This window comes from Mus musculus, chromosome 8 (assembly GCF_000001635.26).
Source record: "Mus musculus strain C57BL/6J chromosome 8, GRCm38.p6 C57BL/6J".
NCBI classification, from domain to species: Eukaryota; Metazoa; Chordata; class Mammalia; order Rodentia; family Muridae; genus Mus; species Mus musculus.
The window spans coordinates 56,567,296-56,581,690 of NC_000074.6; the positions used below are offsets into that span (position 1 = coordinate 56,567,296).

At 37.5% G+C, this 14,395-nt stretch overlaps 1 protein-coding gene across 3 annotated transcripts in view; it reads left to right on the forward strand.

Moving 5' to 3' along the window:
• Fbxo8 (F-box protein 8) overlaps positions 1-14,395 on the forward strand; it is a 42,786-nt gene that overhangs the window by 16,142 nt on the left and 12,249 nt on the right. Inside the window, exons 3-4 of one of the 3 annotated variants that reach the window (NM_001368347.1) lie at positions 1,989-2,115; positions 5,641-5,756. The exons of 1 other annotated variant lie outside the window; for it this stretch is intronic. Coding sequence is in view for 1 of the 2 variants with exons in the window: in NM_015791.4 (NP_056606.2) it covers positions 1,989-2,115 (127 nt within the window). In the remaining variant the exon portion in view is untranslated. The remainder of the gene's footprint in view (positions 1-1,988; positions 2,116-5,640; positions 5,757-14,395) is intronic. One more of the 3 variants, NM_015791.4, reaches the window with a different exon arrangement.

Consider the following 14,395-nt stretch of genomic DNA (forward strand, 5'->3'; position numbering starts at 1 on the left):
GCTGGTAGGTGGAGCCTCTCAGAGTACAGTTATACTAGAAGCCTGTCTGCAAGAGTAACAGAGTTTCATTAGTAGTGTCAGAGATTGGCACTTGCCCATGGGATGGGTCTCAAGTTGGGCCAGTCATTAGTCATCCATTTCCAAAGTCTCTGTCTTATACATCTTGTCAGAACAAATTTTGAGTCACAGGTTTTGTGGGTGGGTTGACTCCTTATCCCTCCACTGAGAGTCCTGCCTGGTTAAAAGAGGTGGCCACTTCAGGCTCCATATCCTAGCCCCACTGCTAGGAGTCTCAGTTAGAGTCACCCCCATAAGACTCTTGGAGTCTCCCCCATCCCAGGTCTCTGGCATGTCCTAGAGATTCTTACCCACCTTCGGCTGCCACTGATTTCCGTTCACTCACAAGGCCCTCTACCTGGTCTCCATACTCCTGATCCACACCCCCCCCACACACCTTTAGTCCCTCCCTATCCCCTCTCCCACCCAGTTCCCTTCCTCCACTGACTCTTTCCCCTTCTGAGTGAGATTAAAGCATCCTCCCTTGGGTTCTCCTTATTATTTGGCTTCTTTAGCTATGTGGGAAATTTAGCATGGGTATCCTGTACTAATATCCACATATCAGTGAGTACATACATGTCCTTTTGAGAATGGATTACCTCACTCAGGATGATATTCTCAAGTTCCATCCATTTGCCCACAGAATTCATGATGTTTTTGTTTTTAATAGCTGAGTAGTGTTATATTGTATAAATGAACCATATTTTCTTTCTAGAATGTGCCCAGTCCTGTAGTGACTTGATGTGCCCGGAGGAGTTAGTAAAAAGGGTGCCCTCCCCTGTCTCAAAGGAGAAGGGGGAGGGGACATGGAGAAGGCGGGGGGGGGGGGGAAGCGCTGTGATCCAGATAAATAGTGAATAAATTTATTAATAACCATTAAATAAATAAATTTAGAACCATAATTTTTTGTTGTTGCTGAGGGGCATCTGGGTTGTTTCCAGTTTCTGGCTATTACGAATAAAGCTGTTATGAACATAGGAGAGAAAGTGTCCTTGTGCATGGTGGGACATTTTTTTGTATATATGCCCAGGAGTGGGTCTTGAGGTAGAACTATTCCCAACTTTCTGAGAAACTGTCAAATTGATTTCCAGAGTGATTGTACAAGTTTGTGTACAGCAATGGAGGAGTGTTTGTGATCTTGCTTGTCACAGTTTCTTGTGTGGTCCACCGACGTCAGAGAACTGTTGACAGGATTGAACAAGCCAGTGCATTTAAAACCCTGAACATAGTGACTGTAATTTAGTAATCTCTAAGTGATTGTCATCTATCATTGATTTTATTCTTGATTGCTTGTGCTTAACTTCAGATAGTATTCAGGAATAAGATTAATCTCTGTGAGTGAAATTCTTAAGGGCTACCAAAAATGCTAATTGTATCGAAGCTATTATATTCTATGAAACCAGACTTTTTAAAATAAAAGTTTGTTACTGTTCTAGAGGCAGTGGGACCTGGGAGGGTGAAGGTTAAACATGAGATACTCTTAAGTCTCAAGGAACAATCAGTTTTATTCAGTGTCAGACAGTTTATACCCTAAGTATTAAGAATAGCCATATGAGTGAGGTATTCAGTACAAGGACAAGCCTTATGTGGCAAAAACATGTTTTTTCCACATAGGCATATAAATAAATAACAATAGTGGCTATAATGAATAATCTGATGTAAATTCACTTCTATCTGCTATCCTTGGGAGGAGCCCAAAGCATATTCCAAGAGCAATTCCATGTTTTTGAAGAAAGCGAGGTCACAAGACTCTTGTTTCCTTTATATGAAAGCATTCAAAATTACCTTCACAAGATTCCAGTTTTAGATAGTGTTTGGACAGCCACAAAATCTAATTTTGTGTCATTTAATTTCAGAATTTTATCGTGTGAATGTATGCCCTATCTTAGGGAATATAGTAACTTTTGTCATATTTTCTTTTATGTTTACAGGTTGTGTAAATCTACATGGGGTCACTGCTCTATATACAATAAGAACCCACCTTTAGGATTTTCTTTTAGAAAATTGTATATGCAGCTAGATGAGGGAAGCCTCACCTTTAATGCCAACCCAGAGGAGGTAAGTGGAGAACAGGGCTATCTATCTGCCTCAGGTGCATGCGTATGATCCTGCTGCCGCCTTCTAATAGTGTAACCTTTAGGGGAAATTCAAAGTAACTGAACATGCCTTTCCAGTCTCTGAAAGACCAAGCTTCTTGTTACTAGCAGATGGCATCATCTCTTTTGTTTGCCTTTCCTGGTTATATTCTAACCTGTCTATCTGCTAACCCTGTATGGCAGTATTCTTGAGGTATATACAGTACTTTACCGGTCTGATACATATTATCAGGGAGTATAAACTTTTGTTAATAAGAGCACTCATGTAATATGTTCATCAAATTATATCTGCAGCATTATCTTCCCATTTACTCTATTTAGTAGTGAGGTACTTGTATTAGAGATAATCCCAGAAAACATCATCTTAGTGTCCTGTATCAAAATGCTGAATGGTGATGACTTTACCTGGCAAGATGGCTCGGTAGGAAAAGGAGCTTGCTATTCAAGTCTTGCAGCCCGAGTTCAATCCTCAGAAACCATATAAAGGTGAAAGGAGAAAACAGACTACCAAATTGCCTTCTAACTTACACACTACTTGTATTGTGGCACAAACACATACATGTATATTAATATAATAATAATTTGATATTAAAATATAATTTCATGTTTCCTAAAACCTCTTCTTGATTATGTTGTTTAATTGTTTTATAATATTTAAAAGTGATCAAAATGTAAAGAAAACTTTTCCTTCAACTTTTTTTCTAATCTTATTTTAATGTATCTTGGAAAAAAAGAGTTTTAGAAATGTTTCCACAGCTACTGGACTTGCCTTCTGGTCCCAGTGGAAATGATACTACTTGAGAGTTACTGCTTCTCATGCATTGTTTTCTGTGGAAACATTAACTAGGACTACTTTAACTTCATAGTTATTTTTAAATAATTACCATCTGTGAAAAAGTTACTAATAATTATTTAAGTTATTAAAAGCACTGGCTGTACTTCTAAAGGTCCTGAGTTTAATTTCCAGCAACCACATGGTGGTTCACAACCATCTGTCATGAGATCCGATACACTTTTTGTCTGATGCCCTCCTCTGTCATGCAGGCATACATGCAGATAGAGTATTCATATACATTTCATATATATAAAATACATAATAAATAAATAGATTGATAAGTCTCTTTAAAGGGAAAAAAGAATGGAACTAATGCAGCCAAGTTCTAAAATTATTTTAATTTTGTTATAAGTAGGAAAGAGTTTCTACCGGTTTTTAATTTTAAGCTTAAATCTAATCTATTGTTCTTATAGCTATAAATGAAGTAATGCAGTGAGAATACATTTTTTAAATAAATTGATTTTCACTTACTACGAATACTTTCCTTGTCAAATTTTTCTTGCACAATTATAAAGCTAAATGCCATTTTTAAACATATACTTTTATCATTTAATCATTATAAATATAACAAATGGTTCATTGTAAAACCTACTATAGTATTCACATTCAGATAACAATTCTCTTTTCTTTTTTTCTTACTAATGATTTAAAACAGATGAAACTCTAATGCCTTTTCTAGTTGTTCTTGTTATTTTGGGATTTTTGAGACAGTGTCTTTTAAAGACCAGGCTTGTCTTGAATTTACTGTATGTTTCAGGCTGACCTTAAACTTCTGATCCTCCTGCTTTAGTTTCTGAAATGCTGAGACTATAGATAGTGTGCCACCATGCCAAAAAAAAAACAAAACAAAAAAAAAATACCCACAAAATTCTTAATGAAAATGGGATGATTTATTAAAACTAGCATTCAATCTATATATTTGAAGCCATTATAATGTAAAAATCTACTTCTTAGATTATAGTGATCAGTAAGGAATTACTATATATTAGAATCTATTGGTTATTTCTTTATTTTAATTTTTCAATTCAGTAGTAGACTATAGTTGCTTTTCACAGTATCTTCTGTGTAAACAGATAACATAAGCATGTTGTGCACTGTGGCAAATGTGCAGAAATTTCACTATAGTTATTCATAGACTGGATTAGTTTCATAGCCTTTCTTATTTTAATTATAATTAAACTTTACTGATTGCTCATTAAAACAGCTCATATACTGAGCTGTCCAATGTTTTGCTTTGGCCTGCTTAGCAATTGCGTGAAGATTGCTGGAGAAGAACTGAGGACAACTAGTGTAGTGTTTTGTTCCAGGATATATAAATCAGGAGAGACAGCTTTTGTAAGCCCTCATCTTATTATGCCAGTTTGTGAAGTCTCACTGGCTTCTGTCATACATTATATGGATGTTAAACCAGAGTACCATCTTCAATTCACATGTCTTGCAAGTGTTCCATTGTAAGCAAAGTATAACTTGTTAAGTACTAAGTTGTACAAAGTCAGAAAAGTGAGATATCATTGCTGGTACTAACTCTGGTAAGTAGTTGTTTCTTCCTAAGTGTCTTGTAGTTCTAAAAACAAATTATAAAGTCATGCTTTTTATGAAAAGAAAGAAAAAAACTTCTGACCTCATACATTAGGATATGGGCTAGATAGCTTTAAATGTCTAAATTGGAAAAAATAGACACAATAGTATGTTTCTATGTTTTCAGCTGTATACATTATATCATAGAGCTTTTGTTAGTAACTCCTAGAATGTTTTGAGGGAAGACAGAAAAAAGGTAGTACTCAAGTTTGTTTATAATGTAATTAGAATTTTAAATTTTTAGTTCAAATATTTGCTCAGCAAGGGAATTCAAGTTATCAAGATAAGCGTTTTAGATCGTCAGTTTCCTTTTTCATCCTGCCTTTCATTGTTATTGAGAGTTGGCTGTATTTCTTTTCTTCATGCACAAGCCTGATTTAGAGTAGCTTAGAATAGCTTAGAGTGTTCCTGAGTAAATAAATTTACTGTTCAGAAAGGTGCTGCCCAGACACACAGAGCTGAGCCACTCCAGGTGTCTGTGGTTCCAAACTCTGATTCTATGTTATTGTGAATATCAGTACTTTAGGAGATTTTTACCTAAAGCAAATTAAAATTTCATATTTACTAAAATATACTTATAGTACAAATAGGCCACCCCAAAAAGGTATTTAAATACTGATATCCATTTAATGTATTCAGAAAAATGAGGGAAATAATTTTACGGACTTTATCCTACTTTTCATTACAAATACAAATTCGGTTTGTTTATTACTTACAAAGTGAATCAAAGTCACATAAAAGAAAGTTGTCAGAAAGATATTCTCATGGAGAACTTGGCAATATGAGTATAGCCAGATCATGGGAATGGAATGCTAGAGTCAGAGGACTTTTTGGAGATTTCTTTTTCCCCCACTCACTAGAGCACTGTCATCAGACATAATTTTCTGGGGTTTATCTAAGTAAGCAGTCAATTATTGTTGATGATATGTTCATATATAAGTGGTGTTTATTGCAGCTACTTGAGATAAGTTACAAATATTTGTTGAATATAAAACGTGTATTTTTCCATGATTTTGTACATAAGATTTTTTCATAGCAAATATCATTAAAATATAAAAATAAGAATACTTACAGCCACAGGGAACAAGATTCTCCAAAGGACACCGTCATGTCACGGATATGGGTAACCAAACTCCATAGCAGCTGCTGGCAGTGGCTCATGGGGTGGGGGAGAACATCTACACAATTTGGTACGATTATCTAGCACGCTGTTGTTTTCTGCATGACATTGTGATCCCAGCTGTATGTAATGTCTTGATCTTGTGCATGAGCTTGTGTGCTGTGTGGCAGTGACCACATTCTAGTAAAGGAATGTGCAGAGTACTGTCTGTGTACACTAAGTCGTACTTCTCCCTGCATGTACAAGTTCAGTGTGTCAATTCTATTCTGCTAGGAGTGTCTGATAAATTGTACTTTTCATCCATCTTGTTTAGAACATTTTCTGGACATAGCTATTTTTAAATTTAGAGTCTTAAAAACTGATAGTAAGCATAGTAAATATAGACTTGTTTTCAACTCTCTAAATATGTTTTTAAATAATCTTTACAATATAAAAGTATGCATTAGCGAGGTAAGCAAATTTCTTCTATATTCATACAGAAATAACTAATTACATACACCCTTATGCATTTTACTAATATGCATATTATGATTTTTTACTTGGATAAAAAACAATTGCGGAAAGTATTTTATTTGACCTATTTTATATGGAAATGAATTAAGTAGATACACAGTTTATTGTTAAAACAACATTTTTTTTTCTGCTTAACCAGGAAATATATAACTTCTTCCTTTTTAGGAGCAATTTTAAGAAGGCACTCACCTTACTGTTAGAGATTTGACTAAGTTTTCTATGTATAGCCTGAAAATGGTTATTATCTACTTCATAGCATAGGGACAGTAGTTTAAATATCTCAACTTTTACTCCTAAGATAGATAACCCCAATTGGTTTTGTCAGAACATAAAGACCATTCTCAGTTACACAGTAAGGAAGGAATTTCCAAGTCATGGTAATTTTCAGTAGGATAGATTTCTAGTTAGCCGGCTTGCTTACACTACAGCTTGTAAAGCCTATAGTGCATGATGCACATAGGGAAGATTCAACAAGTACACGTAGTGTGAGACATTGTTAAGGAACATTCCAAGAAACATACTTAGAGATACTCTTACAAATTTAAGAATGGCTGAGATGTCATACTGTTCATTTGCAATAAAGCTCTGTTGGTTTATAATTGTTTTAAAGTTAACCTACCATCTCTAGAATGGAATCTCTATACCTACATTTTCTTGTTTTCCTTTCCATTGTCTGATAGTTCTTACTATTTAAAAATAACAGTTTTGTTGTATCTGGACAGACTGAAATAATTTTCATATTTTGTGTTTTAGTTATTACTTAATTTGTTAAGGAAAGTGTTACTTTAGAAAATAAACCTCTAAAGCATTATTCAATATTGCTATAGAGTGATACAAATGCCCCTGAAAAGTAATTTTGTATTATTGACTATTTGTATTAAATCTTTGCTATCTTATTCTCTGTATGAGCTGTATAAAATCTGAATGTCTCCTGTATTTCCAGTGAAGACTTGCAGGCCACATAGGTATTCTGGAAAATGCTCTACATTTTGAGATTAATTCTAGTGCTACAGAGCTAGAAAACTTTACTTACTTTTTTTAAAATAGAAAACAGTCTCAGTAATAACTGTATGTTGTAGGTAATTGAGAATAAGCCCTATTGACAGGAAGATGTATGTACCTTGAGCAATCTTTTACAGCCTATAGATAAAGTTGAATTTCTGATTCTTGGCTAGGATATAAACAGAAACTTATCGTGAAATGATTGGGTCAGTAGGTAGCTGTCGGTGTGCTTCTCAGCCGGTGCCCCATTTTATGAACTGATACCTGCAGTATTTATCAAGCTGAATGCTTTGGCTTCATGGACAGTGACTTAAAGTGTTTGAGGAAGATGTCTGTCTCAGTGATGCAGTGATTTCATCTTTGATAGTCTGTAGACTTTGACTGGAAGAGCTGCCATATCTCTTTCCCTCCCTCGCTGCCTCCCTCCTTTCTTCCTCCCTTTTTTCCTTCCTTCCTTGAAAAGAGATTATCCTCTCATATAGTACATCCCAAACAGTTTCCCCACCTCTACTCCTCCCATCTCCACCCTTCCCTCTCCTTTCCTCCAGATCTACTCACCCTCCATTTCTTCTTCAGAAAAGAGCAGGCCTCCAAGAAACAACAGCCAAATAGGACAAAACAAGATGCAATAAGACAAGGCAAAAAGCCCTCACAGCAAGGCTGGACAAGGCAACCCAACAGGAGGAATAGAGTCTCAAGAGTACGCAAAAAAGTCAGAGTCACACCCACTCCCACAGTTAGGAGCCCAGGAAAAATATCAAGCTATCTATCTATCAGCCTGGCAGAGATTGATTGCAGGTTCCATGCTTGCTGCTTCAGTCTCTGTAAGTCTATGTGAGCCCTGTTTAGTTGATTCTCTGGTGTCCTTCATCCCCCTTGACCTCTAGTCTTTTCTCCAACTCTTCCAGGAGGTTCCCCAAACTTTGAGGGGAGGGACCTGATAAAGACCTTCAATTTAGACTGTCTGCATAAAGTCTGTGCACCCACTTCCATCTGCTGCTGGAGGAAGCCTCTCTGGTGACAACTGTACAAGACACCAGTCTATTAGTATAATTAGTATAGCAATAGTTCATTAGGAATTGTTAGTTTGTTTGCCAGTTGTGTTTGGTTCTATCCTAGGTCTCTGTACTACCTAGTTTCCAGTTGCTGACCATCCAGGCAGTGTAGGTCATGGGCTCTCTCTTGAGGCATAGCCCCAAAGTAAACCAAAGATTGGCTGGCCACCATTGCCCTAGCACATCTTGCATGACTTGACATGTTATAACCAATTAACTGACTAAAAGTATTAACTTGGTGACGAAAAGCTAGGTAAGCTGTATTTGCGTTGGAAATCTATCTAATTATCAACTAGCTGCTTTTACACCAATTAAACTCTCACCTCAAATATGAAGACAAATTTGTAGTGTTCTATCTATTCCAGTTGCTATGCTTCTGGTGCCATGTCCCTCCTGGGGGTAGAAGGCCTCCAACCCAGCAGATATCATAACTGAAGGAGAGAGAATTAAACCCTTGCAAGTAGTCACTCATTAAAGTGGTATTAGGAGTGCTTACCCAAAGGCCAAGTCCCTCTTTTCTGCTTCTAACATCTTACTTAAGAGAATATCTGAATTACAGGCCTAAACCAACCATGCAATCCTTTCTATTCCTTTTTCTATTGAGCCAGAAGTGTTTATGTAATTTAGTCCTGTAAACTACAACATCAGCAGAATTATACTTTGTAACTTTTTTTGTAAACCTAAGTATGGGGAATGGGGGGGGTCTGCCTTTGTGATGAGAATATTGTATGTATATATCAATATATGTTTATGTAGTACGTATGTATGTATGTATGTATGTATTACATCTAGTCTAGTTTATAGATGATTGTATAGTTAAGAAAACAACTTTATCCTGCCTGTGAAATCAACTTTATTATCTATCAGGTCTTCCCTTTCTGTCCTGACTCCTAGAGTTATTGTAGTACGTGGTTTACATGCAGGTTGTGGAGTCAAAGGAAACGTTTTTCAGAGAAATGGATTTCCCACAGTTGGCTTGTGTTGTCAGAGCCCCTGATGTGCTTTCCACTGTCTCCTTTAGTATCTATGTTAAATGCTGATTTGCTGTCCCGTTGTGAAATCATCATAAGAAATAAAAATTAAGTAAAATTAATGGGCAGTGTGTTGGTAGGCAGTATTATGTGAGGGGGTCTTTTTCTTCATTTAAATTGTGCTTTCATTACCAATTTAGATTAATATACTTAGAAATCTTACTATATTGGTTATCTTAAGTTCATTTTAAAGAAAAATATATTTTCCATAATTTCTTTTAGCATACTTCTCTCACTAGGCTTCCTCTAACTTGATATATGAATAGTTTCAAATCCTTGATATCACTTTCTAGATTTAATACGTAAGATAGTTGCCTCTCTTCTTTAATTTATGTGTTGATGCTCCCAACATGGCTGCTGAATTAGAAATGTAAATGACAGTTTTCCCTCAGCTTCAGTCTTCAAGTGTAAGTTTCTATCAGCTTAGTCGTGGCTTTACAAGTATGGAAAAATATAAGTATAACATTATTTTATTTTTCAACAAATTGACCAAAGTGTGAATTTATCCATTAGATTTTTTTTTAATTTTACATTCCAGACATTATCCCCACCCTAGTCCACCCTGTGACTGTTCTTCATCCTATACCTCCTCCCCACCCTCTCCATGAGGATGTCTCCAGCCCTCATACCACCAGACCTTCCCACACGCTAGGGCCTCCAGTCTCTTGAGGGTTAGGTGTATCTTCTCTGACTGAGTCCAGACCCAGAAGTCCTCTACTATATGTGTTGGGGGCCTCATTTCAGCTGGTGTATGCTGCCTGGTTGGTGGCCCAGTGTCTGAGAGATCTCTGGAGTCCAGGTTAGTTGAAACCACTGGTTCTCCTGCAGGGTCGCCCTCCTCTTCAGCTTCTTCCAGCTTTTCCCTAATTCAACCACAGGGGTCAGCAGCTTCTGTCCATTGGTTGAGTACAAATATCTGCATCTGACTCTTTTAGCTGCTTGTTGGGTCTTTCAGAGGACAGGGCAGTCATGATAGGCCCCTTTTGATGAGCACACCATAGCCTCAGTAATAGTGCCAGTCCTTGGGGCCTCCCCTTGAGCTGGATTCCAATTTGGGTGTGTCGCTGGACCTCCTTTTCCTCGGGCTCTTCTTCATTTTTGACCCTGCAGTTCTTTCAGACAGGAATAATTATGGGTCAGAGTTTTTGACTCTGGGATGGCAACCCCATCCCTCATTTGATGCCCTGTCTTTTTGCTGGAGGTGGGCTCTACAAGTTACCTCTCTCAACTATAGGGCATTTCATCTAAGGTCCCTGTTTGAGTCCTGTAGAGTCTCTTACCTCCCAGGTCTCTGGTACATTCTGGACGGTCCCTGCATTGCCTACCTCCCTAGGTTGCCTATTTCCATTCTTTCTGCTGGCCCTCAGAGCTTCAGTACTGTTCCCCCACCCAATATCTGATCATCTTCCCCTCTTCCCCTCCCTGTCCCCTTTCCCACCCAGGTTCCTTCCTCCCTTCCCCCTCCTGTGATTGCTTTCTTCTTCCTCCCAAGTGGGATTGAGGCATCCTTATTTGGCCCCTATGACTTGTTAACCTTTTTTAGTTCTGTGGATTGTATCCTGGGTATTCTGTACTTTTTTAAGCTGATATCTAGTTATTACTGAGTATATACCATGCCTGTCTTTCTGGGTCTGAGTTACCTCACTCAAGATGATATTTTCCATTCATTTGACTGCAAAACTCAGGATGTCCTCATTCTTAATTGCTGAGTACTATTCCATTGTGTAAATGAACCACATTTTCTGTATCCATTCTTCTGTTGTGGGACATCTGGGTTGTTTCCAACTTCTGGCTGTCACAGACAAGGCCTCTTTCATCATAAAATTTTGGGGGATACTTTCTTTAAAATCGAGATCCTAAGGCTGAACCATTCTAGGCCAGTCATTAGTGTACAATGACTGCTGCTGCTGGTGATTTGGAAGAGTCCTCTGTCCTCTAAGAAGTAAATCTGAGGCATTCCCACATGTCCTCGGGGAGGGTCTTACTAAGCAACTTGACCTCATGAGTTACGTCATTTTGATATGGAGTAAATAACCTCTGTGTTGTTTGTGCCTCCGTGGAATAAATAGTTCGAATACTAGTGGTATTGCTCCGTAGATTTGTCTAGATATGTGTTCTCCAGGTACAGCTCCGGTAACTGAGAATTTGAAGAGCCAGATTCTGCTTTAGGCCTTGATGTTCCCCTTAAACCTTTAGATTCTAGTAAATAACTCTCTGCAGCTTGAGTAGAGGTTCTTATGTTGTGTGCATCAGTCAGACCAGGATCCCCAAGCTTTGGTGAGCTCTTTTGACTTTAGTGTATTATCCGGCAGGTATACACAGTAGCATACTGTTTTCATGAATGCATTCCTCTACTTCTGTACTCTTTAATATTTTTTAAAATTTTGATAATTATTTTAAAAAAATGTTTCAAAGCTCCTAAATATACCTCAGATATCCATGTGTCTAGGGATTATGAAAAAGTATAAATTTGTTTTCAAGTATAGTAATTGTATATGGCATTTTATTAAGCAAGAATTCCAAACCATGTGTAAACGTCGCTGTCTCCTTAGTTTGGATTACCCTTAAGCACATTGTAGCTAACAAAGCTTCTTTCCCACAGTTTCTTTTGCCAGCCTAGAGCCTGCTGTGGTAGAATGGGCTTTTCTAAGGCTTTTTCTCAGCTAAGCCATTTCAGAGATGAAGTGTCATACCTTGTGATTTGAGAAGGGCCATCATGTATGTGCAGTCTTAGTGATGCACCTTAGTGACAAGGTAAGGCTCTGTGAAGAGCCATTAGGAACTCACAGGTGTGACTCATTTTCTGTTTCAAGGTATTTAAATTAATTAACAGGGCTTTCAGTTATTTAAAACTTAAAAAGGTTCAAGTTATTTGTCTACTGTCATTGCTTTCTCTTTTTTGGAAAAAAAAACAAAAATCTGTTTTGTATCTACCCTCCATATCTCTTAAGTTTCTTTGAAAAAGGTTTTTCATTTCCATTTGGATTCTTATTTACCTGTCTATGTTTTATCTGAGACTTCCTATTGACACATTCTAGCCACAAGGAATTTCAGGTACATACTGCCAATATTCAGCCATCTCTCTGCATCTTTTATTTTTATGTACCAAAAGTCCATAGAAACAAAGTCCTCAATTTAAACGGTACCCATAAAGTGATTTCTTCCTGAATCCCACACTCCAGCCTGAATAATCTAATTTTCCTACCCTGTGGATGAAATGTGCTTTTAGGATGATAAGATTTGCCTTGGAGGAATTAGTCACAGGACATTTACACTGCCCACAACTGGCACTTCACCATAATGTGGATAATGCATGTCCTCTGCTCTTAGCAGAAGGGGTGACATTTGCATTCCTGGTGTACCCTTTCCTATTAGTGCCATACAGTATACAGGTTTGCAGTAATTGACCTCCTTATGGGTATTTCCCTGAGAGGAGAGATGGCAACTCCTTAAAACAAATAACTAACAGAGAATTCATAGAGTTCCTACCTCTAGTCACTATTTGTGAGGACAAGATTTTCAGTAACATAGACAGATGTAGTTTTGTTTGTACAAAGGTCATCTTTTTCGAATCATTCCCTCTTGGGAAATATGCTAAAGCACTACATTTTGAGATGGCCCATTCAGGTTGTCCTTAAAAATACACATTACTTCTGAATTACATTCTGAAGGTCTCTAAGCATGTGACAGGGCTTTGCACACTTACAGAAGAAAGAAAATATTACAAAACTTAGTGTATATAATAAGATGAAATAACAAAGTAAAAACTTCCTGAAATTTCTCATTAGGAAATCGTGTGCATTTATTTCACCATAAATGAAAAGGTGGGCTTTTTTTTTTCATTCCCAGATAGATATCCCCAGATAAGTCATTGTTAATTACTCAAGCTTTGGGCCGGTGAGATGGCTCAATAGTTAAGAGCACTGACTGCTCTTCCAGAGGTTCTGAGTTCAAATCCCACCAACCACATGGTGGCTCACAACCATCTGTAATGGGATCTGATGCTCTCTTCTGGTGTGTCTGAATACAGCTACAGAGTACTCATATACATTAAAAAAGTTATTCAAGCTTTGCTGTTTTTATTTTCTTTTTTATCCTTGACTAGGTAAGGAAGGTAAGATTTCATGCTTGCCTTAGCATCCTGCAGTGCTGTAGGAAAGAAACTGTGCGGCTGTCTGTAGCTGCTCTTTCAGTGCACACTCCGGAAGGGGGCTTCTGAAGTGGGCTATCCCTCTTAATGTACTCCACTCTACATGACGCAGCATACTCGAATTTTCTGTTTCATTATGGTTCAGATATGTGAAAACCTATGTGTCAGTCCTCAGGAAAGAAAAAGTAGAAATCTAGATTGAATTATTTTGTGTTATAATTTTTTTTGCTAAAATTTAAGTAGTAGACTTATGAAAACCTTCAAAATTACTATAAAAGCAATCAACCAATGTGGGCTTTCGTTTTGCATTCTTAATACCATGCCCTGTCCCGTGCTGCACAGCACTGTGCGCCCTGGCTGGTCTTCAGTCCCACACTACACAGCACTGTGCGCCCTGGCTGGTCTTTGGTCTTTCCCTTCTCTCATTCATCTGCTTTGCTTCAGGTTTTTTTCTCTGTCAAGTTTTTTATCTTTTGGCATACATAGTTCAAAATTATCTCTACAGATAGACCTTTTTCTTCTTTCTCTTAATAATTTTTCCATCCTCTCCACTGTGTACTAATATTTCCAGGTGAGTGTGCCTTCCTCAGTTTCCCCACCTTGAGCTCACTCCTTATGTAGTCAATTTGAACTTGACTAAGTCCATGGAGAGACTTCTGGAAAGTCACTACTTTCATTTTTCCCAATTTGCTGCCCTGTTTTCCCATGAATCTCCTGGAACCATCTAAAAGAAGACCTGCTGTGTTTTCCTTGGTCACTGTAATGCTACCATAAAAAGCTCTCCTAAGGCTTTTACTGTTTAGGAAAGAGGCTCAGAAAGTTTAAGTAAATTGCTTGTTTTCACGTCATTAGGTGACAGCACTGTAGTCAGAGCATAGAGCATGATTTGGTATCGCTTTTTTTTTAAATTTTATTTGTAATTCATTTTTTACACTCCATATTCCATTCCACATCCCAC